The sequence below is a fragment of the Pteropus alecto genome, unplaced genomic scaffold (genome assembly GCF_000325575.1).
Source record: "Pteropus alecto unplaced genomic scaffold, ASM32557v1 scaffold40, whole genome shotgun sequence".
In the NCBI taxonomy this organism is placed as follows: Eukaryota; Metazoa; Chordata; class Mammalia; order Chiroptera; family Pteropodidae; genus Pteropus; species Pteropus alecto.
Window position 1 is genome coordinate 2,460,098 of NW_006431919.1, and position 27,805 is coordinate 2,487,902.

The window sequence follows — 27,805 nt, forward strand, 5'->3', positions numbered from 1 at the left end:
CGATAGGGGTGGGGACCACTACAGACGGGGAGGGGTTACTGAGAAGGAGCCAAACTGGAAAAAGAAGTCTGCAGACCCACATTATGCCTGTGCCCATTCGACAGTCATTGGCTCCCACTGCCCACTATGGAGTAAAGTCCAGATTCCCAAACCCCCTGCCCTGCTCTGTCCCGTCCTCTCGTTTCTGAGCTGTGTGCCCATCTACCTCCTTGGGACCCACATGTGAACATTCCTCCAGGTACGTGAGACCGGGTGGGGGCTTCGTCCCTAATTTCCAACTCTTCGAGAAAGGAGATGTGAACGGGGAGAAAGAGCAGAAGTTCTACACGTTCCTGAAGGTGAGTGGGCAGCTGCCTGTGCAGGGGCCTCTGCCCGGCTGCCGCTGGCTCTGTACTGGGCTCCAGCCCCTGCGGAGACAAGGCCCGTGCCATCCCGCCCTGCTCCTGGCTCCCGGGGAATTTCTTGTCCTCTATTGTTCCGCTTAGAGGGCTTTGCAGACCCTACGATCTCATCAGCTAATTTTACAAATAAGACCCAGGCAGGGCCCCAGAAGGGACAAGCTAAAGGTCTCACAGTCTGATAGAGCTGAAGATGGTCTGGGATTCAGTCTCTGAACTCCCAAACTGGTGTTGTGTTTTCTGTGCCAGGCTGGTCTCCTACCCCCAGGAAGGCCCGGGGAGAAGGGGAGTGGGAGGGGCTCCAAGCTGGGTTAACTCTGCTCTTATCTCTGCTCTAGAACTCCTGTCTCCCCACCTCGGATCTCCTGGGCTCACCTAACAGCCTCTTCTGGGAACCCATGAAGAACCATGATATCCGCTGGAACTTTGAGAAGTTCCTGGTGGGACCAGACGGTATACCCATCATGCGCTGGCACCACCGGACCACCGTCAGCAACGTCAAGATGGACATCCTGGCCTACATGAGGCGGCAGGCAGCCCTGGGGGTCAGGGGGAAGTAACTGAGACCTGTCCCAGCCCATGTCCACCATACAGGGCTGGGGAGGATGTCCGTTCAGGAAGGAATCCATTTTTCCTGCCACACCACACTCCCGCCAGACCCCTTCCTATTACACAGGGCCCCAAGCTGATATGAACGTGTGCATATCGTTGTGTCTATACTGCTGTGCATGTGGGTGTTTGCACACATGCCTACAGGTGTGTGTGACTATGTGTGTGAATGCACGAGTGTACTGCCACACGTGTCCACCAGCACGAATACCCAGGAGTGTGCGCCGATGTGTACCCACAGCTGTGTGCTGTGGAGAGCGCTAGAGAGCAACAGCCCTCTCTCTCCAGTTTTCTGCTCCAATGATAACAATTCACTTTCAGCTGAGCCCAAAGGAAAAACAAACCAGCTCTAGATCCAATTGTTCTCCACCTGGACCTCAGCTTTGGGGCCACCATCCCCCACTGCCTCCAGATACCACCTCTGAAGTGCCCAGAAGTTTCTGGGTCTACCACACTGCCTGAACTGCCCTTTCCATAGTACAGCCACTTTCCTTCCTGAAGGGCCCTCCCTAGCCTCCTACCCCACCCCACAGTACCCGCCCCGCCCCCAGCAGCCAGGGCAGATGTGAGAGCAAGGGCCACGTTCCCCTGTCCGGGGTGGCATCTCCATGAGGGAGGGGCCCGAAGCCCTTGTGGGCGGACCTCCCCTGAGACTGTCTGAAGGGCCAGCCTTAGTGCATTCAGGCTGAGGCCCCCAGGCAGCGATGCCGCCCCCGCTACTTCGGAGGATGTGCCCTCACCCCTCACCCTGGCCCACTGGCATGAGACTCACCCCTGCCTGCCTAGTAAAGGCCTTTCTGCAGCAGCTGAGCCTACTGTGGTGCTTCCTCAAAGGGGCCGCCCCAGCTGGGGATGGGGTGGGGGTAGGGGGGCCCCCGGATTTATTGGCCAAGAGTAATAGTGATGGTCTCAGGAGCCTGGGGGGAATGGGGCACAGAGGTCAAGGACCAGGACAGCAGCACTCTGAGTAGGAAGGGAGCATCAGCCAGGACATAAAACAACATCAGTCACAGAATCTTCCTCTTGGATTTATGTCCAAGATTCATGCAAAGAGCTTCCCAGGGATGGACAGCCATCCCAATCCGGGCCTCCAGCACAACAAGCCTCCAGCAGCAGGGCCTCGGGCCTAGCAGCTTTGGGGTGGGGCCCCTCAGCAGATGTGGCTGATGTGGCCTTCATCCCAGGTTGCGGTGGCACTAGCGAGGCTGCTGCGGGTGGAGGTGGAGGGCCCCGCAGCAGAATGTCCTGTCATTCTCTTCTGCTCCCAGAGGCAAACCCATTCTTCCCACAGCTCCTCACAGACAGAGAGGGCTGGGCAAGGAGTAGGTCCTGCTACTACAGAGCTTGAAGCATAATTAAACAAACATAAATTGAACATGGTTCCCCAGAGGAGCTGGAACCACTTCTGGGGAAGTTCTGAAAGAAAGGGGTCTAAGCTGCACCCCACTCTTGAGATTGCTGTCCCCCAGTAGATTCCATGAAGGATGGCAGGTCGAAGCCAGACGAGGCCTCTCTCCTTTAGGTGGCAGGATAGTGAGTTTTCCCATGTTGTGCCAAAGTCGACCCAGATGAAAGCTTTCTGGGTGGAGCCTCTCCAGTCTGTAAACAGTTCGGGTTGGGGCCAGGGCTCAAGATGGTCACCCATCTCAGCTTCCTGTCTGGCTGAGGCTCTGGCCGCTCAGAGCACCATGGCCTCTAGTTTTTTTTGTAATCTGAGGTCAGCAGGCTCTACAAGACGAAAGTGGAGCGAAGTCACGTAATCTGGTCTCACTGAGGCCCCTCGTGGTCATTTTTTGCAGAGTCTAAATAAACAAAAATTTTGAGGACTTAAAGATGATGTGGTACAGTAGATTTCAAAGTCCTGTGGAAACCAATAGAGTAACAGTGAAAGTAACAGCTAGAGTTATTGAATGTTACTGAGTGCCAGGCCCTGAGCTAAGTGCCTTAGGTACATTTGTCATTCAAGCCTTGCCCAGCTCTATGAAGGAGGCAGATTATTACCCCTTTATGGAAGAGGGAGCTGGGGGCACAGAGACGTTTTAAAAAGCTTGCCCAAGGTCCCCGATCTAGGAAGGGTTGGAGCCTAGTCAGTCTGGCTCCAGATCCCTGGAGTGGCACAGTTCTAGAGGAGGAGATGGCCCTGTCCCTTTGACCACCCTCTGCCCCTCATCAAAGTGGCCGCCAAGGGGCTGCACAGAACCTCCAAGGCTCTGTGGGGAATGTAAGGAAATGACTGAGCAGCCCAATCCTTCCTCCCAACCACTAACTCCTCCCACCACACTCCTTTCTAGTCGCCTGCAGCCTCTGCTCACACTGCTGAGAGGAGGCGCGCCACCTCCTGGCAGAGCCGCTCCTCTTACGAAACTCCCTGTACTAGGGGATCTCACTTGCCTGGTTCTGCAGGCCTGGCCGTGGGCGAGTCCATCGCTTGGGAGGTCTGATTGCGCATCCCTGAACAGGGTGGCCGCCAGTTATAGTCCGGCTGCAACAAAACGTGGTACTTAATAATCAATAACCACACTTGAAAATGACAATAGCAGCTACAGTGCCAAAACAGTACCAAATACACATTAATCGAATATACAGTTGTCCCTTGGTATCCTTGGAGAATTGGTTCCAGGACCCCCTAAGGATACCAAAATTCATGGATGTTCAAGTCTCTTACATGAAACAGTATAGCATTTGCTTATAGCCTATGTACATGTCCTCTGGTATACTTAAAATCGTCTCTAAAATACTTATAATACCTAACACAATGTAAATGCTGTGTGAAAAGATGTCATACTGTCTTGTTTAGTGAATGACAAGAAAAAAGTCTGTACATGTTCAGCACAGATGAAATCAACTTAGGCCTAACTGCTCAGTACACATCAGCAACAACGAAACTTGTTTTTCCCCAATATTTTCAATCCACGGTTGATTGAATCCACAGATGTGGAACCCGTGGATACCGAAGGCCAACTGTAATCGAATCCTGACAACGACCCAGGTTGCCATCTCCATTTTACAGGTAAGGGAACTGAGGCTCAGAGGGGTTAAGTAACTTTATGAAGGTCATTCATCTAGGATGGTGGCCAAACTTCTATTAGAATCCACCTCTCCATAACCCCAGAATCAATCTTTTAAGCCCCACACTACACTCCAGTGTTTAAAGAAGGTGTGTGTAAAGAATGATCATAGGGAGAGAAGCTGGAGAGGCCAGATAGGAGGCTGCTGTCATTGTCCAGGTGAGTGGGGTTACCTGAGGGGGCTGTGGCAGAGGGGCTGAGAGGATGGAACAGGTGACAGCAGCTCTTTGGAGAAAGAAGGAAGCAAGGAAAAGAAAAGAAAACAAAAAAACCAAAAAGGAAAGGAAACAAAAAAGAAAAGGAAGAGGAAAAGGAGAGAGAGAGAGAGAGAGAGAGAGAGAGAGAATGCCTGTGAGGATCTGTGGCGTACCTGGTTACATGTGGGAGCTACGAGAAAATGTCAGACCCACACTCTGATATCCCTGGCCTTGCTGGCTGGACGGAGCCCTCCCTGCAGCCCTGCTCTCTTACTCGGCCTATTCTGTCCCACCTCAGTGACTCTGAAGAGCTCTGGGCTGCGGAGTCCTGCTCCTGGGACAGCAGGCCAGAGCCGAGCCCCGAACATCTGCCCACACACAGTGCTGTTCATGAAGGAGCCAAGGATGCAGACTCTGACCCTCTCACTTGACCTTACCCTCTGGAAAGTGTCTGAGGTGGCCTGTGTATATGTCCTGGACTGAAGGAAGGTCACAGACTCACCAGATGGAAGAGGCGGGAGTTGGGGAGTGGGGGCGGGTGCTCCATGGCCATGGGGGGCGGAGGGTAGCGGATCTGGGACCAGTCCTCAAAGCCGTGATGTGGCACCATGGGTGGCATGGGCGGGTAGGCATAGGGGTAGGCTCCGAAGAGATGCTCTGGGTGGGGCTCCATGTGGTAGCGCTCTGCCGAGGCCTGTAAGAAAGGCTGACGTCTGTCTCTGCTCTGTGACGGGCAGCACAGGTCATCCTCAGTGATGCCCATCTCATCTCCCATTCTCTATTTAAAATTTTAGTTCTCTGAAGGCTGGCACATGGGCACGGAATAGCAACAATGCTGACAGCTAATGCGTCGTGAGCACTCTGCACCAAGTACTGTTCTAAGTGCTCCACCTGCATTATCTATTAGTTAGCTGGAAGTTGAACAAACACTGCCTCTTCCATCAGGCGATGGCTTCCTAAGGAACGGATGGCAAAGTAAGTGCTGCTTCCTCTCGCAAGCCCCCTCACCTTTGCTTTCCTCTTCTGCTGTTTGAGGACTTCTTTTGCCTTTTCTTCATCTTTGAATGCTTTTAGCTGAGGAAAGAAGGAGGGAGAGAAGATTGTTGGTCCAGCTGTTTCTTGGCCAACTCTGGACCCAGGGCCTAAGCAGCCCCAGGACTGACCGGCTGATGTGCAGGGCTACCAGTCTGGGCTTTCCTGCCTGGCCAGACACGAGAAAGGGCTCTGTGGGGCAGAGCATAGCCCAGACCTGTGGCTATAGGTGAGGCCTGCTCATCTGGGGAGGTTTGAACACAGGTCAGAAGGGTTACTGTGAGCCTCCTGGCTTCTGTGCTGCCATAGTATCATTTTCTAGCTGCATTCTGTGAGAGAGGGGATGGCCTGGGATCAATTAGTAAATTTGCTCTGTAAAGGCATCAAAACCGATTGTGGAAAGTCAGAGCTGGAGGTCAGAGAGGGGAACGGTCTTGCTGAAATACACAGAAATGGGGCGGCAGAGCTGGAAGGAGAACCAGTGCGTGTCCTAACATCCAGTCTCACTGGGACCCTCCAACCCGCGCCCCCTTCTCATGAGCACAAGCCGATGGCCCCTTCCACGGTCCCGCCCTTCTCACCTGGGCGTTCGAAAGGGTGACCTGGGCCTGCAGTTTCTCCACCTGCTTCTTCAGCTCTTCTTTCTCCTCGTTCATGCGCTCTCGATCACTGCGCTCCCTCTGGAAGTCCTCTTCAAAAATCTTTACCTGGAAGGGCAGGGACGGGGGATGGGATAAGGAAGGGCGGGCGGTTCTGAGTGGAGGTTCAAATCTACTCAAACCCAGAATCCAGGGCCTGCTGCTGGGAGTCACAGATGTCAGAGCTGGTGTCACCCCGTCTCAACATCCCCTGTGGGGAAGGGAACGGGGGTACACCTCCAGCCCCACCTCCAACTTCAAAGACAGTAGCTCTGGGTCCCTTTATGTTATATTCTAGGCTTCGACATAGGGCTTTACTTAAACAAGGGGGCCTTGGCTTTTTTTCATAAAAACGGTCGACAGCCACCAGCCAGTGCAATCCTTTCATTCTGCTACAGCCCCAGAGGCAGAGGCCAAGGGACCAGAGCGTGGGTAGAAGACTGGCTCTGAGAGCTGAGGGCCTATGAAACTCTCCCAAGGCTCTGGGGGTGCCTGGCAGGGATGAGCCCTTGCACTTTCACATCCTTACTCTAGGTCAGTGGGGCGCTGACTGGTTTGAGATGACAGATCTATAGCATGGCATCATATAGAAGCACATGGGAGAGCCGTGACCTTTTCAATCTCCTTTCAAACCTTCTGTGTCCCTCACAGAGGAAGTCTCCGTTTTACGCTAGTATGTCTTTAATGCCTTTCTTGTATGCATCAATTTCCCTAAATGAAGGGAAATTCAGGTTCAGAGTCACATGACAGTATTCAGCTCAAGTTTAACAATGCTCTTTTGCTTTTACTGTATTTCTTGCTTACAGTTACTTTCTATTTACGGCAAATAATAAACAGGTTTTTCCATTTATAATAGTGATATAAAGCTCCCTTTTAATTAGATCTATTGAAAGTAATTTACTTAAAACTTATTTTTAAAATATAGGTAAATAATAGCACAGTTGGGGTGTAGAGATGGCTAAATCATCTAAGTGGCAGAATAATGACCTAGTTAGGGACACATTGCTGGAAAGAATAATCTTATAACCAGACAGGGGTTCTGGCCAATGGCCAGAAAATGAACTACTAATTACAGCTTCCCCCACGATTCCCAGCCCATCGCTGGCCCTAGGGAATGGGAATGCTCCAGCTCCCACTGAGTACCTCTTCCCCTTGGGCTCACCTGCTGCTTCAGCAATTCGTTCTGCGTGACCAGCTCCTGTTTCCTTAGGAGGCCCCCAGCTCCTTCTGGGTTCCCAAAGGCTGCTGGTGGAGATGATGGCGAGGCCTGGATGCTCAGTGCTTCCTCCAGGGCCTAGGATCAGAGGTGAGAAGAGAGGTGATGGGCCCATCAGGAGAAGCCCTGGAAGTCAGGCCCCCCTCGAGGGGTCATCCTCAGGGACCCCCTTCCTGATAATAACGATAATGACAACCACCACCACCAATATTATTTAATACATGCAACCCTATTTACTGACACCGTACACACATTATTTCATTGAATCCTCTCCACAGTCCTAGGAAAAAAACACTATGATCATCATCCCCATTTTACACAAGTGAAAACTGAGGTTCAGGGACCTAACGTGATTTGTCCAACGTCACACAGGTAGTAAGTAGCGAAGTGGGGATTCAAACCTAGCGTGTGCTCTTAACCAGCAGCCTAAACTAGGGTGTTCATGTAGAAGGGAGAATCTCCCCTTCCCTGAGCAGGTGTGGCTCAATTCCAGCACCCCGACCTGGAAGGAATATCAAGTCCTTTGGGGGAAGGAATCTCATTCTGCCTGGCCCTGAGATTCTGCAGCTTCCACAGCCCATTCCTACCAAGCCAACCCTTCCACCCTCGCCTCTTCTGAAATTAGATTAGACTGGATTTTAATTTTGACTTACTTAATACTTTACCTTTCTAACCCTGAGAACGGACTGAAACATCACCAAATAACATTCGAAAAGAAAAAAAGAAAAACACTCTATTATAACATGCTCACACATACTTTTCTTTATGTAAACAGTGTGCTCGCATCATCTAGAAAGGCTAAACGGTTTTCTCCGTCAGCCCTCTTAACATTGGAGAACGTTGGACCACCTCTCAAGACTGGCCACCCTTGTCGTCACCTGGGCTTTGGCCCCCTGGACAGCAGGGCCTCTGCTCACCATGCGTTGGCACTGCCTGCAGCACCTTCCAGAACCATGGGGAGATAAAAGAAACCTTCCCCAGCTTGGACTTGTGCCCCCACTTGGTCTCTTCAACTCCCCCACAAACTCAAGGAAACTGCTGCGCCAAGAGTCCATTTAGGATGGGGGAGGCTGTGGCTCCCTTCACCCTCCTACTTTATCTGATCCATTTTTTGGTTGAGGAGACTGAGGTCCAGGGACAGGGAGCACGCTGCATTAGTCATCCATGTCAGTGCCTCTGCCCCCACCTGTGCCAAGGAAACCTGGAGGGCAGTGATCCTGCCTGGGTCATCTCTCCACCCAGCGCCATGTACGACATTCTGCCTGGATTTCAACTCCAAATTCCCCAGCTCGGGACAAATCATTCTTTTCTGGAAGAACAGGTCCCAAGGCCCCAACTCAGCATAATCGATGCTTTTTAAACACCAGAACCATCGGAAGGGAAAAGCTGAGCCGCAGACTCGACAGCTCCTCCAGGCCTGTGGAGAACGTTTCCTCTCAGAGCTCCCTCCTCACGCTCTCCCAGCCTGTCCTGGAAGATGGGCTGGAATGACTGCGACCAGGGCTCAGATGCCAACAGAGGCCCAGAGAGGGTCCCGCGTCTAAGCTGGGACTAGAACCAGTCCCCGGAACTCGGCCCGGCCCACTGCCACCAGCCTTGGCTCAGAGGAGAGGGCTCCTGTCTTACCCAGCCTCCGCCCTGGACGCCCTGTCTCCCTGGATGCCACTTCTCAAGGGCAGGTGAGAGCCCTTGGGCCTGTGCTCACCACCCACTCCCTTCGGCGACTATTTCCTGAACACATGCCTGGTGCCAGGCGCTGTGCCAGGCACAGGGGGTACATAGCCTGGGGAAGAGGCACGCCCCCCACTGCTGCAGCAGAAGACAGAATGTTATGCCAGTAATCACAAGACAGCGTGGGAAGGGGTGTGAAAGAAGTTGCCGGTATTCTAGGTTCATAGAACAGGGTGACCTGAATGAGACTTGGGGAAGGCCGTGCTGAACCTGAACAAAGCAGGTGGCACTGTGAGAGGAAACAGCATATCCAAGGGCTTGGGGTGGGGGCACAGGCTCATCCCAGGGCTGGCCACTCTGCGTGCGGGGAGGGAAAGGCAGAGGTGGGGGAACGGTGAGGCTGCACAGAGGCCCCCAGCACCAGTGCCCTGACCCAGGAGTCGCCCTCCTGAGTTGAGGGTCGGGCCACTGGCGATAGAGTGGTCACTTCAGGTGGGCTCAGGGAAGTTCTGTCTGCCCAGGGACCAGGGCCAAAGGCACCCACCTTGTTGAGCCGCTGGATCTCCTTTTCCTGGTAATCTCGCTGCCGGGTCAGCGGGCTCAGCTGATCCTGCAGGTACTTGACTTTCTGGCGCAGCTCCTTGGTCTCTTCTGCCAGCCGCTCCTTGTCCGTCTATAGGGAGCGCAGGGTTGGTAAGCAGGAAGCGTGTGCAGGAGGCTTGGACTCCCTGTGCTGCCCGCCCCACCCCTCCCTCAGGCATGCCTCCCCTCTCCCGATCTCCCTCCGCAGCGCCCACAATGCTCACACACAATGCACTGTGCAAGGCATCTGGGGTCAAAGTGCTAATGCTCTGTCCTCAAAGAGGCTCTTTTGGTTGAGCAAAAGGCCCTGGGTTCTGACACCAGCTCCTCCACCAGGGAGCTGAGACCTGGGGCACCGTCACGCTCTCTCGGGTCTAAGCTTACCTATCTGCAATGGGTAAGGGGTTCTTAGCCTGAGTCACAGATGGTTGTCAGGTCTGTGAGCCCCAAAACTAAATGCGAAATTTTGTCTGTGCAACTTTCTAGAGAGAAAAGCCATAGTTTCCATGGAAATCTTCCCTGACACACAGAAAGTGATAAACCACCAAGAATCTCTAAAGGACCTTTCTGTTCTTATAGTCTCTGAGCCTAGAGGAGAGAAGACATTCAAAAAATACATATCATGAGGCAGAAAAGTGTTCCCTCACAGAGAAACAGTACTGTGAGGTTAAAAGAAAGAGTACTGGAGCCGAAGGCTTCCAGGTGGGAGCCTGTTCCAACAGCCACTATGGAACAGTCAGGGCGTCTTCCTTGCAGAGGGCCACAGATGGATTGGCCTTTAGAGAGAGCCACGTCCTAACCCCTTTATATGACAGGAAATGAATGTGCAGAAAGAGGAGGTGACTTATCCCAGGCCACACAGTTAGCTGGGGCTAAAGCCCAGGTCTCCTAATTCTGGTGTTCTCTCTCCCTTTGTAAGTCAAAGGAAGTATCTAAAATGGGGGAGGTAAACTACTCTGGGCTCCCATGACAGAGGCTCAGGATTAGCACGGCCTCTATCACCATGTGTCCTTATCTACAGGGCCATGCTTTGTCTTGAAACATCCCACCTTCCCCAGCTGAAAGGGAGGTGCTGTCAGATTTAGGGCCTTGCCCATCTACTGGTGTGAGCCAGGGGAAGGGACCAAAGAGCCAGAGGTCTGGCTGACAGTCACGAGATGTGACTGCACTCAAGAGAAAAGATAGGTAGTGTCCTCTCTACCACTCGTCTTTAAGGTAAGGGGGGTCACTGAGGCAAGCTGACCACTCAGATAAGATGCCGATGAGAATGAACTCTGAAATGCAATCTGTGCTGATAATGTCCATTTTGAAGCAAGGCAAAAGCAGCCCGGGCCCAGTTCCCGTGAAAGGGAACACATTGCAACATAAACAAAACCCCCTACAAGTATGGGAGTCAAATGGCCTTTCCTCTTGAAGCTGTAACAGGATCCTGAAGGGCCTTGGCTTGGTGTCAGTCACACACATGACAGATCAGATGCTATTTCTTTAGTGTACATATTCCTGGCCCCCCAAGACTGGATCTGGTCCCCCTTTCTGCCCTCTCAATCCTTGTAACTTCTCCTGTGTAGTACTTAACACACACTTACTTGCTTCTATAACTAGCAGTTTAGTGTCTCTTCCCCCTCAAGGTTGGGATTGGACTATTCACCCCTGAGTCTCTGTGCCCAGCAGAGTGCCAAGTGCATGCTCTGTTGAACAATGACCACATGGACAAAGAAGCTTTGTCTAATGGTTTAGCCCCTCCCCCACAAATAGCCATAATTCTAAACATTCAGCAGCAACCCACTCCCATCAAGTGCACTAGAGCAGGCCTGCTTGAATCTCTTTTATATTCTCGGCTTCCCTAGATTATAAGATTTTAATTGAACAAAGGTTCTTCTGTATAAAAACAAGAAAATATGAAAAGCAACACCTAATTTAACCTTTTTAGATGGAAAACCGAGGCATGGGAAAGGAAAGTGCTTTCGCCTACTGCCACACAGCCTGTTAGCACCAGAGCCAGAGCTGGACACCCCAGGTCTCCTGACTCCCACTCCCTGGCTTATTTACTCCACTGAGCTCTTGGTTAAGGGGGACTGGGGAACAGGCCTTCGGGAGCTGAACCTGCAGGGCTCAGCAGTCACACTTGCCTCCTCCATTTCAATCTTGGACTTGGCCAGGAGGAGCTTGCGGTCAAAGTCACGCTGCTTCTGTTCCCGCTCAGCCTCCAGGTCAGTCACCTGCTTCTGCAGATCCGCCAGCTTCTGGCGCAGCTCAGTGATCTGGGTTCACGGCAGAGAGAAGAGTACGTGAGGGTGAATGTCCAAGGCTCAAAGCTGCTGAGAAGGAAGCAGCAAGCAGGGCACTGGGGATGTGCTGAGAGCACAGCCGAGAACCTGAGTTCAGCCTTGACTTCCCGCATCTCCCACGCTACCTTCTGCTCGTACTGCTGCTTCATCAACCGGAAATGCTGGTCCCATTGCTTGTTCACTTCGAGCAGCTGTGCAGAGAAATTGGGGTTAGCAGGAGACAAGCAGAGGAGGACCAAAGACAGCCACTCCACACACACCGGCTTCCCAAGGAACACGCAGTGTGTGTGAACAAAGGGTGCCTACAGACACTGCCTCGATCCCTTGCTTCTCAAGAACAACGTTCCTCAGAGATTCACCTTGAGGGACTGCCACGTTTTATCCTTGCCAGGGCAGCGAGACTAACATCAAGACACAGAAACGGTATATGAGTTTGGTGTATGATGATAGATCAGACACCTTTTTAGATAGCAGTTTGGGACTATGTATTAAAACTCCAAGTTCTCATTCTCTTTACTCCAATAATTCCACTGTGAAAAAGGGAACCAAAAGAAACACTTGCACAAGTGTGTTAAAACATATGTGTATCATTGACTATCTCGACAATGTTTGTATCAGAAAAAAAATCTAGAGGCCAACCTAATCATAGATGGGTTAAGGAAATTAGAGTATGAACAGAAAATGGAGCACTCTGAAGCTATGCAGAAAATCAGGCATTTAATACATTGCCTCAGTTCTAAATGACACAAATTATTTGCCATACTCAATATAACAACTCCTCAGGGAAGAAAAACAACCCTATATCATTAAATAAATAAAATAATGGGAAAGGGTATCCCAATTTCATAAACACAGGATGGAAAGTACTCAAAATTAACCTAATATAGTATATTTATATATACTAACCAATGTCCTCAAAGATAATTTTAAAGAAAGAAGTAATTTGCAATACAGCATATATAATTTTTAAAACTGATTATACATTAGTAAGTACATAGGAAAAAAACAAGGAATATGCAATGAATTGTTATCAACTGTAGTAATCTCCAGGAGGCGACATTCTCAATCTTTATATAATGAGTGTTATGTTACTTTTGCAATCAGAAAAATTACCTTATGGCACAAACAAAAAGAAAACTAAAAGTAATATGCACGTTGAACAAAAGACTAATGGAGCCTGACTTCCAGATGTGCTGGAGGACCAGGGGCAGAAGGCCCAGGGATGTGGAGAAGGCGCTGAGCTATGTGGAGAGGAGAGGCGAAGAGAACGCAGAGGACTGGGTTCCACTTCCAGTCGGGAAATACTGGCCCAGGGGTGGGAGATGGAGGAGGAACAAGCATGAGACACGAGGGAGTAACCTCAACTTCTGGAGGCTCTCGGCTGGTTAGAAGCAGTGCCACAAGGTGTGGGATCCTCTCCTGGTATGACATTCCCTTCCTAAACCAGCTGACGGAAGAACCCCAGGCTCTCTATTCCTGACGCCAAAACTTGCCTGTCTTAGCATAGCCTCTTTCCATCACCCAGGGTTTACCAGGGAAGTGTTCCTAAGCTACCTCTCAACAATTTTAGGCCATGCCTCAAATGCCACCTCCTCAGAGTGACCCCTTTGGGAAGGGAAAATGGAGTACATTCCCTTCCTAAACCAGCTGACGGAAGAACCCCAGGCTCTCTATTCCTGACGCCAAAACTTGTCTGTCTTAGCATAGCCTCTTTCCACCACCCAGGGTTTACCAGGGAAGTGTTCCTAAGCTACCTCTCAACAATTTTAGGCCATGCCTCAAATGCCACCTCCTCAGAGTGACCCCTTTGGGAAGGGAAAATGGTCAAGAGACAAGAGCCCAGGACAAGGCAGCAGGTCTTTCCCATGGGTAGACAGTTCAGTGGTCACCATGGCAACTCACCATGGTGACCAGGGACTAGCCAGAGCGCCAAGGAAGGCCTTTGTCCTGTCGGTCCCAGGATGGAAGACAGGTCTTCCCTGACCATCACCCTCGCCGGCCACCTACCTCAGTGCGCTGCTGCTCCAGCATCTTCACCTTCTTCTCAGCTGCACCCAAGGCTCCCGCCTCTGGCATCTTACCTGCTGTCACACTAGCCTGGGGAGAAACACAAAAGGGCCTTCAGCAGAGCCTCAAATGATCATTTCCTCCCCACTCAGAGCTCCTCTAAGGCCCCTCACTCAGCCCTCTGTCTCTCACCTCTCTATTCTCATACCCATCGGAACACTGCTACACGTCTCATGTCATGACTAAGCCCCCTTTGGGAAGTCCATTGAGACCATTATTCTCCCTCCCTGACCCACACTGGCTCCTAGGTTCTCCTCCCCTCCCCTCCGCCCCCTCCCTGCGGCCACTTCTTTCCCTGCTTAGGCTCTATCTCTAGGGTACTGCCAACTGCTTCCCCCTCACCCCCCCACCAACACATGCATACACGCGCGCGCGCGCGCGCTCACACACACACACACACACACACACACCAGCCAAACATCCTCTGGCCTGGAAGGTAAGAGTAATATATTCCTTAAGATTTTATAAAATGCCTATCTTAAAAAGTTTTTAGAAATATAAAAAACTAAATAAAGACGTGTGTGTGCATGTGCAATTAGTACATGTACACATATTTCCTAGCTCTAGCCTCTGAGAGGGCCTAAAGCAGTGACACCCCAGGAGCAATGAGCACACCCAGCGCCCAGATCTTGGTTTCTAAATGCCATTCTCCACAAAAAGAGAACAGTGCTCCTTAGAGAAGTGGTTAATTCCAGGGCTGGGGCAGGGAACATATGAGTTTGGAGCATCTTATGGTGCTAGAAAGTAAGGAAGTACTCAACAATAAAGGCATGTCAAACGGGCATAGGAGAAAACTTAAAAGAGCGTCCTATGGCCAAACTGGAACAATTTGAACTAGAAAACAAATTGTGATAGTACTGGATTATAACCCAAAGAATAAATTTCCATCTACTGGTAGAAAGAAATAGCTAAATAATTAACTAAATAGGGGAGAAGGGACAATTCTATCTTACAGAAGAATTCCAATTAGTGACTGTAGAATAAATGAGGGAAACACAAAAGCGCTGTGAGATCCACCAATAGACACTGCGATTAGTGAGCAAAAGTGTAAGGAGAAACAAGACTTTGCACGGTCTCAAAGTTTCTCATCCAAAATAGAAACTTATGCATTTCAAAGAGAAAATTTGTCACTTTATATGGAGAAACCTGACAGACACCCCGTTAGCCACATGATCAAGGCTGACAGTAATAAGACACGGTGACATCATGTCCCCTTGACATGATGCACCGAGACACTGTGTCAGTCGTGTGGTGTTCTTGCCCAAATCCATAAGCTCGATCCAATCATGAGAAAACATTAGATAAAACCAAACTGAGGGACAAGCTACAAAATAACTGGCCAGTAGAACCTAAAAGTTTCAAGTTCATGAAAGAGAAGGAACAACTGGGAACTGCCACAGACTGAAGACTAAAGAGAGGTGACAGCGAAATGTAATGTAGGGTCTGGAATCGATCCTGGTACGGAAGAACGCGAGTGAAAAACTGATGAAATCTGAACACAGTCCACAGTTTAGTTAACAGTATTGTCACAATGTTCATTTCCTAGTTTTGATCACTGAACCATGGTTATAAAGTAAGACCTTAAGTCTCTGGGTGAGCCCTGAGGGTAGAACTTGTGGGGCTCAAGCACTGTCTGCAGGTTGAGGTCGGTAAGCACACCCAAGGAGTAAGGAGCGCGAACTAAGGGAGCCCTCACCTCCATCACCTCCTCTGAGGAAGGCGCGAGATGGGCCTGTCTCTAGAGGCCTGCTGCCTCCTGGAGGCGAGCTGTGCCCAGCAGTACTGGGGAAGGAGGAAGAGGGAGTGCCAGGCTCCCGGAAGGTACACCCTTAACCTCCACAAAGAACAGAGGAGCCAGCCAGCCCGGCTGCGGACACCAAATCTGCCATTAAAAGCAACAGCTAATGTTCACTGTTTGCCACATGCCAGGTACTAAACCCACTTTATGGGTATCACATCGCTGAATCCTCCAACCACCCACCGAGGTTAAGTGTCAATATCTCCATTCTACAGAGGAGGAAACTGAGGCCAGAGAATATATATAACTGTCCAAGGTAGTAGCGCTGGCAAGAGCTGCAGTCAGCATTCAGCCCGCATGCAATGCCGGGGCACAGGCTTCGCCGCTGCCCCGTCCCGCAGCCTACGTGGCCGTCCCCCCTGGCAGGGTAGTAAGAACATCTGGCTATCCCGGGAGTTGAGAGAGATGAGTTGATATTAAAGAGCTTTGGAAAAGTGAAGAGGCCTGCCTACAGAGTTCCGAGAACGCAGGAGAGATCAGGGGAGTCCACAAGTCACTTCCACAAGAGGGCAGACAAGGCAGGCTCCAATGTGATGGGTAAAAGGAAGCAGAGATGGGGCTAGGTGGCCTGGGACTCAGAGGCCACTCCTCAGCACGAGTCCCTGCCTGATAGCAGGAATCTTGATTACGTGATGTCACATGACCTCTCCAAGCCTCCTGCCATAGCTGGGTTGTGGAGTAATAGTCTTGGCCCTGCCTACCTTAGAGAGGAGGTCCAAATTAAACAATGGATTTGTGTCTTGGGTAAACTCTACAGTAATACTTAATTAACTTATTAGGATAATTACTACTATTACATAGGTGTGGGGTTTGTTAAAGATGTTGAGTCCTTCTGTGCAGCCATTAAACCCCATTAAAAAAAATGTGTCAGTAAAAAGTTGGGACTCAGTGCTGTGGCCAGGAGAAAGGCACAGATGGGGCAAGGAGGAGAGGCAGCTCCCGCTTGGGGACTGGATACGAGCCAGGGCTGGGAGTAGCGGTGGGAAGGGAGAAAGTGGGCTAGCCCTGGGGCATAACCAGGCCATGCCTTCCTCTCTCCATGTCAGAGGCGCCAGGGTGCAATCACAGCAGCTTAGCAGAGTCCTCAGAGAACCTTTAACGGGGCTAACACCCTAATTCCACAAAGAATATCTGAGACCTTGAAGTGACTTTTGGAGCCACACCATAGGCAAAACCTTGATAAACTGGGATGTGTTTAGGGAATGTAGCCAAAGTAAGCAAAGGACTTGGCACCACCTTCCATGAGCAATGACCAGAGGAGCTGGAGCTATTCAGCCTGGAGAACAGAAGGCTTACGAGGGCCGTGGAGCCACAGTCATGGCCATCAGCCTGCGTGTGTGTCACAGGGAATGAGATGCTCTCCATGTGGCAGGAGGCAGAATGAGGGTTAAGCAATGAAAGCTCCAGGGAGGCAGAGTGTCAGGCCAAGCTAAGAAAAAGCCATTTAACGACTAGAACCTTCTGTCAGTGGAACCAGCTGCAGCAAGAGGTAGTAAGCTCATTGCCGCCGGAGCCGGCAGTGCATCAGCAATGGGGGATGCTGTGGAAGGAGCTTCGGACCACGTACCTGCGGCTGTCTGGACAGCCCCTTCTTGCCTGCGCCTTCCATCTTTGGTGAGCCTGGTCGCCCAGAGGCACCCTCTTTGCCGCTGCTCATCAACAATTTCTTGAGCTCCATGTTTTCCTCCCTAGGTCAGAGGCAAACAGAGGTCAGGTTGCTGGCCCGGGGTTAAGGAGGCCGGCGGCCTTGGACATACTACTCATCTGAGTTGCAGCTGAGTCCTAGGGACTAAGGCAAGACCCTGACACCTCCCCTCAGGTCTAACCAAAAAAAGGCATCCTTAAGCCACTGTGTGGCAATCTGTGGGTTTCTCTAGAAGTCTCAGATGACCAACAACAGGGTGTTCCCAGCTGTGGGATGTCTGTACACATGAGATCTTCAGGACACAACCAAATCTGCATTAAATAACCCTGAATCACTCTAGTGAGAAAGGCACACTCTTTACAATTATCTTCATACTTCTTGTGTACAGCACAGGAAAAGCCTCAGTTTGGCACTAACAGGTCTTGATCACCGTTCTAATACTTGCTAGTCTCTCCTGTTAACAGAGAAAGAGCAGGCTTCAGGCTCTGAGCCTTCAATCAGCAATAGTACTTCACCAGAATTTATAAACATCCTTCCATTTTCGCTGAATTTATTGTTGGAGTTATCTTCTATTTCTTACAGGTAATGCTATCTTCCATTTACTCTAGTGAAAATTTTCTTTATAATTTTAAATAAAAACATGATTCAAATTAAATTCTTAGGTAAAAAGAAGGTAGGTGATATAGGACATAATAAAAGTGGATTCAGACTGAAATATGAAAATATTTCTTTATGTTCTATTTGCCAGCTGGGTTTCCATGTAACAATAAAAAAACAAAACAAAACAAAACAAAAAAAACAAGAAGTGGCTTTCCTAAGGTCAAACACCGAGGCTTAAATCTTGCCTTCTAGTCATGAATCTTTTCTCCGACCTGGGTTTTTGGATCTGTGGATGGAGTCACTGTGGCTATAAAACTCCAACTGCTTGGAAGTAAATAAATACATGCAGAAGCAAATAAATATATGCCGATTCAAAATGACACAGTGGCTCAACAGTTACACATTACTCTGTCGGGCCTCACATGCCTCTCTCTGGGCCTCAGTCTCCCTCTACACAACGAGAGGTGTGGCCCTCATGATCTCAAAGGGCCTTTCCAGCTCTGACAATCAAGATCAGTGTTTCTCAAGCGTGATCCTGGGCCCACCTACATCCTAACCACAGAAGCCCTTTGGAAAATAAAGATGCCTAGGTCTCGCCTCAGACCCATGGAATCAAGAGTCTTGGCAGAGGAGGGAGGGGTGAGAGTGTAAACTTGTGTACCTTGCCTGACCCTCTGGGATCCTGATGCACAATTAAGTCTGAGACCCTGTAGTCCAGATGAGAGAGCCCTGACTGTTCTCAGGAAAACAGAGCAGGACCGGATGGTGACCAGCAGGGGGCAGCAAAGTCCCGAGCCTCATCTCCAACAGCCAGCCAGGGGCTGTTAACAGGCTAAGCTTAGGGGCAAGTTCTCGAGGAAAAACTGCAATTTGTACAGCCCTTCTTCTGAAGTTCTCAAAGCACTTTATAAACAGACGCTCCTCAAGGTTCCCAAGGAGAAAGGTCACGAGATCTGACATCCAAAGCACGGCTCTGGGCACAGGCCTCAGAGCCTTCATCCCGGAAATCAGTGCCTTGCACCCCCTCCTCCTGCCCATCCGACTCCTCACCCCTCCTCCACGGGGCATGGGCTTACCGCAGCCTCTCGGCAGCCTGATCCCGCTGTTCCAGACCCTTGTCCAGCTTGGCCTTCAGGGCCTCATTCTCCTTCCGAAGCTGCTCACACAGGGTCTGCAGGGCAGAGAGGTAGATGAGGGCTGGGAGGGGGTGCATTCCCAATGATGACGTTAGCGGACAGGGCAGGGGCTCCAGCCATGCTGCTAGGCCCATCCAGGCCGCTCCATGCATCCTCTCCCTCAGGAGCTGGCCATGAGGATGCCTCATGGCAGACCAAGGATCCACCACGAGGCCCTCTGGTTCTCCGAGGCTGAGTTCCACTCTCCTCCTTCACTGATGTTCACACAGCCTAGGACACTCTAGAACGCTATTCCCCACTGGCCTTCGCCTGGCTGACTTCTACTTCTGCTTCAAGTCTTAGCTTAAACATCACCTCCTCAGAGAAGTCCTCCCTGACTCCCACATTTCAGGTGAGATAGGTCACCTCCATTATCCTCACGGCTCCCTTCCCTCGCCCTTTCTGGTACCTATGACCATTAAAGCTAAAGAACCGTTTGTGTCCTTATTTTCATAATGTCCAACTCCATCCCCTCGCACTCTCAGTGGGCTGGGACCCCCTCGCCACTCTCTTGTCCACTACCAGGTCTCCAGCCCCAGCTCAGGACATAGTGCAGGTCGACACTTAACTCTATAGAAGGAATGTCTGAATGACTGAACGGCCACATGAATGAATGACCAAGTGAAGAGCTGACGAGACCATGAGAGCGCAAGTGCCTCGTGAACTGCCAGTCACTGGATGCTATCTGAGGACTTTATTTTCAAAGTAGGCTAATGCAAGGTGAGAGCACAGAAGATAGACAAACAGACTTGGGGCCTCACAGGTGGGGAGCGGAGGGAGGTGCTGACTAGTAATGGTGAAGCGCTGTCTCAATACTCAATCTTTCAACAAACAACATGCACCAGGTACCTGGTTGGGTGCTCTTCCCCCCACTGCCTCTTCGGAGCCTCACAGCGTTCCTAAAGCTACGTAATTCATCTCTATTTTAAAAGTAGGCTAATGCAGGTGAAGTAATTTGCATGAGGTTGCACAGCTGTTAAGAACCACCGCAGGGATTAAGTTCTACCTGGCAGACCCTACCCTGGTGGGTCTCTCCCCCGTGATGAAAGAGCAGAGAAGGGAGGCAGGGGTTGTGAGCTGGGCTGGAAGCAGGGACAGTGGTATTCACCAGACATTCCACCTGCTGCCTTCCATTTCCACATCCCAGGCTCACTGCACTCATGTGACTAGTTCTGGCCAATGAAAGATGAGTGGAAGAGACAAGTGTCCCTTCTGGGCTGGCCCATGCATGACTGTCTGGTCTCTTTTCCCTTGTGGCTGTGGCTGTCTCATGTTCCAAAAGGCATGAGCTGGTGGGACCTCTAAGTAACTGTGGAGCAGAAAAAAGTCCCTGCCATAGAATGAGGGAAAACTTTTATGTTACCTTGGGAGACTTTGGAGTTGTTTATTTCCACAGCAAAATCTAGCCCTTTCTGACTAACGTAGGAGAGACTTGGGAAGTCTTAATGGAGGAGACAGCCTGGACCTGGAGGGTGGTCAGACATGAGGGATCTGAGGCAGAGAGAACCAAAAGCTACTGTGACTGGTTCCAATGCCTAGCGAAGGCCTTGCACCATATCTGGCCTTGAAAATGTTTGTTGAGTGAACCAAGAAACAAATCAATGAATGAGGAGAAACCGGATTCATCTGCCTCTACCCACAGGCTGGGCAAATACCAGGATGCCACAGCCCTGGGCGGGGCCTCCAGGGAAGAGAACGTCCTGCTCCTGGTCATTAAGGGAAAGCAAGGACGTGGCCTGGTGGGCTGTCCGCCCTTCCAGGCTGGAGGGCTGTTTCCTCTAAGTTTCTGGGAAAATGTCCTGGGCACAAAGCAGCTGATGAAGAAAGGTTGTCACAAAGGTGATCACATTCCGTCATGGGCTAAAAGCTCACCTGTGAGTTCATTAGTTCATTCATTCATCAAATGTGCATTAAGCATCTATCAAGTGCCAGCCACTGGGACATAGTGGTGAATATGACAAAGTACCTGCCCCTTTTATGAGGCTTACATTCTAGCAGCAAGTGCAAGAGTAAAAACACAAAGTAAATAAACCGCCTAATAAAATTATTATAAACTATGGTAAGAGCTAAGAAGGAAACAAATAGGGGCCTAGTATAACAGAGGCTGGCAGGAGCCCCTTTTATAAGGCCCAGAATCAGTCCTGGTTTCAGAGTCAAAAAGCTGACACTGAACGTGATCTCACCCCATGTGATCGCCAAGTTCACCTCCTCAGAGCTCAGCGTTGCCACCTCTAAGCCTCACTGACATCTGAAAGTCGCTGAAAGTCATCTCCCCCAGCCTGGCCCTTAGGCTCCGATCACTCCTCCAGCCTCACCCCTCAGCCTGGCCCTGACTCGAGATGGGATGGGGGTCCTGCACTCTCCCTGGGATACGCTGCTCCCCGCAGCTCCCCCACACCGTGTCTCCTTTGCTCTTGTCAACCTAGGCCCTTCTTAAGGTCACACACAGTGGACATGCCCCCCATTAACTGGGCACTTGAACATCTGCTAACATAAATGAGACCACAGACCAGTGACCGGCATGAGAGGGTCTAGGAGAGAAGGAGGAGAATTCAAGTTATAGCTTTGTCACTAAGAGAGCAGGTGCTCAGGTCCTGAGCAGGTCCTCTCGAAGCCTCAGTTTTACCATCTGTGAATCTTTCCCTCTACCCAAACCCGCAAGGCTAAGATCCCCTGCCTAGGACAGATGATCGGTCATCATCAAACCTGAACAGTGGCCACTTTGTGAGCATTTACTATGCTCCAGTCTGTACTAGGTACTTGACTTAAGACCTGCAGCAATCCCATGAGGCAGACATTCCTAACGCCATGCTACAGATAGGAGTAGTGAGGGATACAGAGGGTAAGTGACTTCTCCAAGGTCATATAGCAATAAAGAGCCACTACTGGAACTAAGGACCATATGACTCCAAGGCCTGGGCTTGCATAAGGAAGAACTCTGACTTCGTTCTCATGGCACAGGAAGGGTTATGGAAGGGAGTCACCTCAATCGGGGAGGCAGACTACGATGGGGGTTAGGAGCATGGCCTTTGGATTATCAAATGCCAGCTGCACCATCTATATCTTAGGCCAAAAAAAAACCCACCTCTCGAAGGCTGTGTCCCCATCTGTGAAATGGAGATAAAGATGCCTACCTGCTTTTATTCCCTCCCTTTCCCCGCCTGCCTTTGAAGAACAAGGCAGGCAGGATCCTGCCCACATCCATGGCCTAGGGCACCCCAACCACGAAAACTGCATTGCCCACCCCGGATTTCCCAATTTCGCTCCTCTTACCCGTCCCTTCCCACAACTTCCCTACCCTACTCACCACCCCAAAACAAGAAGCCTACAGTCAACCCACAGTATCGCCCTTGGAAGTCCCCAGGGTACCCTGGATCCTTAAGAGATCTAGAAGAGGGGGAGGGGGAGGCACACCTGCCCATCCCAGGTGACCCTCCCGGGCTGGCCTCACCTGCAAGATAGAGGTGCGCTGCTCATTCTTGTGCACCTTGGAGGCCAGGCGGTTGAACTCGAGGGCCATGCGGCCCAGGTGGGTGAAGAGCTGGCTGTGGTCCGGCTCCTCGGCGCACACACTCAGGGTGGTCTCCAGGCGCTGCAGGTGCAGCATCAGGTTGCTGTCCTCGTGGGGCAGAGGGCCCAGCTCCTGGCAGGGGGAAGGGGACAGGGACCACTCTTCACCATGGTCTGCGTAGGCGCCACCAGCTGTTTTCCCTCTGCTTCCCCATTCCTCATGACTCAGTTTCCCCATCCGATCCCAGCTCAGCCTAGGGAAATTCTCTGGTTACACAGGTTCCGTCTGGGGCTGACTCACAGGGCAGGACCCAGGTCTCCCAGGCCACTGGCTGGCTTGGAGTGGAGCCACTTTCCTCCCACACTCTGGGCCTTGCTGAATGCCTGCAGATAAATCACTCGACCGCTGAGCCTCAGAATCCTCATCTACTAAATGTACACACACCCCTCCCCTCCCTGCTACGTCACAGGGGTCTCATGAGGGCGAACTGACACATGAGTGCAGCAAGCCCAGGAAAGGGGTCTCACTCTATGTACAGTACTGCTTCTTTGGCTCGGAGAGTCTTAAACAAGGAGCCACACAGAGACAAGAACTCCTGACTTTTATGTGATGGATGGTCCAGGCATTCCTCAGCTTCTCAGAGCACCCAAGACTCAAAACAGGTTAAGAATCATAGCTCTAGAATCCCAGCCTAGTAGCGTGTATAAGAAAGGAAGCATACCGGGGGCAAGACAGTCCAATCTCAATACAAAATCGATCTCTCTCTCTCTCCATCCTTCTTATGTCTAAAACACTCCTTCCAAGGCAGTGCCTTAGTTATGCCGACACCATGCCCAAGGATCCACGGTGGCACCTTACAGCTCACTGCCTCAAGCCCAGCTTCCTGCCAAGTGTTGAGGCCCCACCTTCCCCTCTCTGAGCCCTCACACCTCCTCGGGCTCCTTTCCCAGTGTCCCCTCTGCTCATTCTTCCTGGCTCTGCCCACATTTCAGCTCCTGCAGCAGGCCTCCTCTGAACATTATGGAAGTCGCGGGATGTCAGAGCTATGGGGAGCCTCAGGGTTCAGGCTGGGAAACCAAGGTATGGGGAGAAGGAACACGCCCAAAGCCACTCAGTGGGTCAGTGGCAGAGCCAGGACTGCAACTTAGGCTTCCTGATTTTCAGTGAATGCCTATGTGATACTGTTAGTACCACATGCCAACGGGATACCGCTGCTTCTTCAATTCTGCATTCCGTCACCCACTGCCTCTCCTTACAAAGGATCTGAGGGGGCGAATGCTGCTTTCTATTTAAGGCCCATGAACTGCTTCATCCTCTCATCTCTCCCACTAGCCTACAAGCTCCCAGAGGGCAGAGAGGCTGTCTTGTCTTTGCTCAGCACAGACTATGCACACCGCGGGGTGAGGGAAGGCGGGGTGGTGAGGAAGGGGAGGAAGGGGAGACTGAGGAACTCATTAAGGAGATGGAGTTACTGGTCCAAGGTCAGAGAGTAAAATACGTTCTGAGAAGGGATTTCTTGTCTCCTCAGCCATCTTCTCAGAGCCCTCAAGGACTAAAGAGGACAAGGCGACAGAAGTTCCCAGGAGACAAATACAGACCCTTTTTAATACTCAGCCTGCACAAAGGAGTAAATTACCTGCCATAAGCCACTCTGGGCCTCCTGACCCTTTCTTTTCTACCTGGGCTAGAAGCCCATCAGTTCAAAGGCTAAGTTATAATTGGTGGAGGTGCCCGGCGCTCAGCGGAGACCAGCAGGTCTGGCAATGTGCCCAAGCTTTCACAATGATCGGTGCCTGTGTGACCCAAGTAGGGGAAGTCACCAGCAAGGGATTTGCATATGCGAGCGAGAAGTACTCTGCTCCAGCCCCCCATGTATCCCCAAGTGACTCCAGGGTACCCAAGGTCCTGTGAGCAGGTCTTGTGCCTCTCACTCAGGGCCAGGTGACTGAAACAGAGAGGAGATGTGGGACGTGCCCAGGGACCTGCCATCCACTCACCATCGGGCTCCTGGTGTGGCCGCCGCTCTTCGGGGGAGAATTCCGCTCCTCGGTGGGGACTACTTCAAATTCAGAGGAGGTGCCCTGTGCAGAAAGGGAGGTAGGGGCGGCCTGAGAGAAAACCACCTCAGCCCTTCTCCGGGAACCCACAGCTGAGAGCAGCGGGGAGGAGAGAGAATGGGAGGACAAAACCCCTTCTCACATCCAGTTCGCCCAGGCAGTCCCTCTGTGCAGAGGCTGAGCTCGCTAGGCAGTTACACATCGCTTCATGTGAGAGCACAAAGCAGGGTTCCCAAGAAATCTGCCCACAACCCACGGTGTCATTTGAGGTCACATCCCTGCCATGATCAGTTTCTTCACCTCTAAAAACACAGATATTGGACTAGCTGATCTTGAACTGTTAGTACTTTAGGATTTTATTTTTAACTTGAACTTTTAAAATGTTTTCATGAACTCCATTATGGTCAGAAGTTTATATCCCCTTTGGACAGATGAGGACACTGAGGGCATTCTGTTAATGTAAAAGTAGGGACTGAACCCAAGGCCTACAACTCCAACATTCCTGCCATGGTACCAGAGCTGCCTTCACGGCCCAAGGGTCCCTAGCTGACTGCCCAGAGAATCCAGTTAGCAGTTAGTGTGGCCACCGCCAAGGTGGTCCTATACCAGCCTTGCCAACTCTGTCTCAGAGAAGCCCAACCCAGAGGAGCGGGCTGATCTGGGATAGGTACCAAAGATGCTTCAACAAATCTGGAGAGATTTTTTTTTTTTTTTTAGGATTCACCCAAATCCAGGTTGGCTAAGGACTCCCAGTCTTTCCTACAACTCTCGGCCACTCCCAACGGATAGGCTGATGGTCTCTCTGAACCAGCAACTGACTGTGGGACTGCTATTAAGCCTGGTCTACAAAGACAACTTCAGCCTCTCCTTGTCCCAGGAAAGGGCCGACAGATGGGAGGAGCTCTGCACACAGCTCCCACTGAGCCTCGTGGCCCCAGCGGTCCAGCTCTGGATCTCAGCCCTGGCCTATAAAATCTTTCACCTCTACATTGCCCTCGCTGTCTACGTGACCTTGGAAAATGCTCTTTTCTCCCTGGCCCTGATGTATAGGATAATGTCAAATGATACAATCACTTGGGTTTCCTCCAGTCCTAGGATACCAAATGAAACTTCTCGCGGCAAATCCACAGAAGACAGTTTCTGAACTCCCTTTGAGAATATGAGTTCCATGTCACCACATCCACCTTGTTTTCCTGGCCGTGTGCACAATCAATATCTGCTTCATATTATGCAACTTGGTATAAGGGAAGACCCTGTGCATGCCAGGGTCTTCCCAGTGAGTTTTAACTAAGATCTTCATTTGAAAACGAGGAAACTGAGGCCCCAGAGAGACTGAGATCAGCCCGTGCAACATCACACATCAAGTCAGAACCTAGGCTTCTAGACCCCAACCCTCTCTTCCCGTCTTTGTGCTGCTAACAAGACTTTCAAGTCCAGGCAACTTTCGGCCAGAACTCCAAATGCAACTTACACTGGATGGTGGTTTTGGGACTGGCTCTGGCTTGTCGCTAAGGAGTGCAGGGTCGGCGGGCGGTACTGGGACATTTGCATCCTTCCCTGGAGAATTAAGAAAACATGGATGAGCAGCAGGGGAAGGGGAAAAGCCCAGATCCCACCCCCTTGACAACAGTCCTGGCCAGAACAGTTCTCAGACAGAATTTCTACATGAGTCTGGGAAAATGGGACATGGTCCCACCAGTGCCAGGTAGCCTGGGGAAATGACCAGCCCTGGCATGACAGAGACAGAACCTGGGCAGAGAGACCATCTTCCCTGGACTTGCTGGAAAAATCCCAAGGTGGCCACTGCTCCTTGGTACCCTGGACCTGCCTCAGTGATGACAAGGATGACAATTTACAATTAACAAAGTGCTTTTATATTTCTATCTCAGTCAATTCTCATGACAGCTCTGTACTCCCATTTTAAAGGTAAGGAACCTGAGGCTTGGAAAGGTCACCAATGGGCCCACAGTCGCATAGCCGGCAACTGCAAAACCAAGACTCAAACTTAGCTCTCCCTCCCCGGTCTCCTGGGGCTCTTGCTGCAGGGGGCCCCTTGAGAATAACTGCATGGTTCCCTCTGGGGATGGGTCCGGCACCGATCTGGGACTCAGAAACACTTCTGAATGGACAAGTGGAGACTGGAAGCACCCAAAGTGATGACTCTGATATCATCACTTTCCTCTATCTGTCCATTCAGCCAGTGTAGCTGGCAGTCAGATGGAAGGCTGGCACACTGGCCTGGGCAGGGACTGTAGGTGGGGCTGCAGCAGGAGGCCTCTGAGCCTCTATGTGGAGTCCTTTTCCTCCCTAGTTCCAGACCTTGCCCTCTAGACTCAGAGACACGCCAGAAGAATGCATGGTGACCACACACAGGACTTTACCCTTGAGCCACAGGCAATGTTTTCCTCTAATAGTTAATATATGTAACTTTACATCTGACATACACTACAGCAGGCTAATAGGCGGGTCCAGATTCTTCCATGGACCTCAGCTTTCCCAGTGTACAGTGGAAGGTAAGAGACTGGACCAGAGAGCTTTTGACTCATATGCCAACTCTGAGTGACTTGAAGCAGCCGCCTGGAGCACTCTGCCTGCCACCTAGTAGCTGCTCATTAAATATGTGCTGAATACACTGACAAAGATCCTGAGGCCACATCTGGGATGGATCCCATTGATCCCATTGTTGGGATCCATAACTAATATTTGCCTCAGGAATGCTGAGTCACCAGCCATTTTTGGACAAGATTATTCTGAAGTCCTATCCAAATCCGACCTTCTGGGGGACACTGTAGCCAAAACATGACTGGAAGGATGGTGTGTGGCCCCAGGGTAAATGAAGGAGATGTGGACTTCTGGACAAGAAAGGGGTTTAGGGAGCCATGAGCACAAGGAAGGCAGAGGACAACCCAGGCTCCCCTTGGACCTGTGAGCTCAGGTAGATGGTCGAAGGAAGCCAAAGAGGGCGATGGTGGTGGGAGCTGCTCGTTGTCCTTGACCAGCTCCTCTGCCTTCTGCCGCAGCCTAGATGCTTCCATCTGGGACTCTTCCAAAAGTTCCCCTGGGAGGACAATGGAGAAAGGAGGAGCAAAAGGCATTACTCAGCTCTGTGCATCAGTTCCACCCGCCCCAGGCCCGTCAGCTGCTTCAGCCTGGCCTTTGAAGCTCCAGGCCCTGGACTTCACTCTCGCCATCACCTTATGGGCTGAGTGGGTCACACATCATTCTGACCCACAACTGGAAGCAAGCCAATAAG

At 51.1% G+C, this 27,805-nt stretch overlaps 2 protein-coding genes across 9 annotated transcripts in view; one reads left to right on the forward strand and one right to left on the reverse strand.

Annotated features, from left to right (window-relative positions):
- The window catches only part of GPX3 (glutathione peroxidase 3), an 8,286-nt gene extending 6,474 nt beyond the window's left edge, over positions 1 to 1,812 (forward strand). The window contains exons 4-5 of the mRNA XM_006906414.3: positions 239 to 338; positions 737 to 1,812. Of these exons, the coding sequence (XP_006906476.2) occupies positions 239 to 338; positions 737 to 958 (322 nt within the window). The 3' untranslated portion in view covers positions 959 to 1,812. The remainder of the gene's footprint in view (positions 1 to 238; positions 339 to 736) is intronic.
- Positions 1,813 to 2,014: 202 nt separating this feature from the next.
- TNIP1 (TNFAIP3 interacting protein 1) overlaps positions 2,015 to 27,805 on the reverse strand; it is a 41,668-nt gene continuing 15,877 nt past the window's right edge. For 7 of the 8 annotated variants that reach the window (XM_015585311.2, XM_006906417.3, XM_015585307.2 and 4 more), the window contains 16 exons: positions 27,476 to 27,610; positions 26,024 to 26,109; positions 24,493 to 24,576; positions 22,436 to 22,627; positions 18,886 to 18,980; positions 17,132 to 17,252; positions 13,707 to 13,796; positions 11,825 to 11,890; positions 11,541 to 11,672; positions 9,374 to 9,502; positions 7,105 to 7,236; positions 5,886 to 6,011; positions 5,281 to 5,346; positions 4,775 to 4,966; positions 3,399 to 3,489; positions 2,015 to 2,809 (listed from right to left, as the gene is read on the reverse strand). In XM_015585311.2, coding sequence (XP_015440797.1) covers positions 2,775 to 2,809; positions 3,399 to 3,489; positions 4,775 to 4,966; positions 5,281 to 5,346; positions 5,886 to 6,011; positions 7,105 to 7,236; positions 9,374 to 9,502; positions 11,541 to 11,672; positions 11,825 to 11,890; positions 13,707 to 13,796; positions 17,132 to 17,252; positions 18,886 to 18,980; positions 22,436 to 22,627; positions 24,493 to 24,576; positions 26,024 to 26,109; positions 27,476 to 27,587 — 1,749 coding nt within the window. In that variant the 5' untranslated portion in view covers positions 27,588 to 27,610 and the 3' untranslated portion in view covers positions 2,015 to 2,774. Of the gene's footprint in view, positions 2,869 to 3,398; positions 3,490 to 4,774; positions 4,967 to 5,280; positions 5,347 to 5,885; positions 6,012 to 7,104; positions 7,237 to 9,373; positions 9,503 to 11,540; positions 11,673 to 11,824; positions 11,891 to 13,706; positions 13,797 to 17,131; positions 17,253 to 18,885; positions 18,981 to 22,435; positions 22,628 to 24,492; positions 24,577 to 26,023; positions 26,110 to 27,475; positions 27,611 to 27,805 lie in introns of all 8 variants that reach the window. The other variant, XM_015585310.2, reaches the window with a different exon arrangement.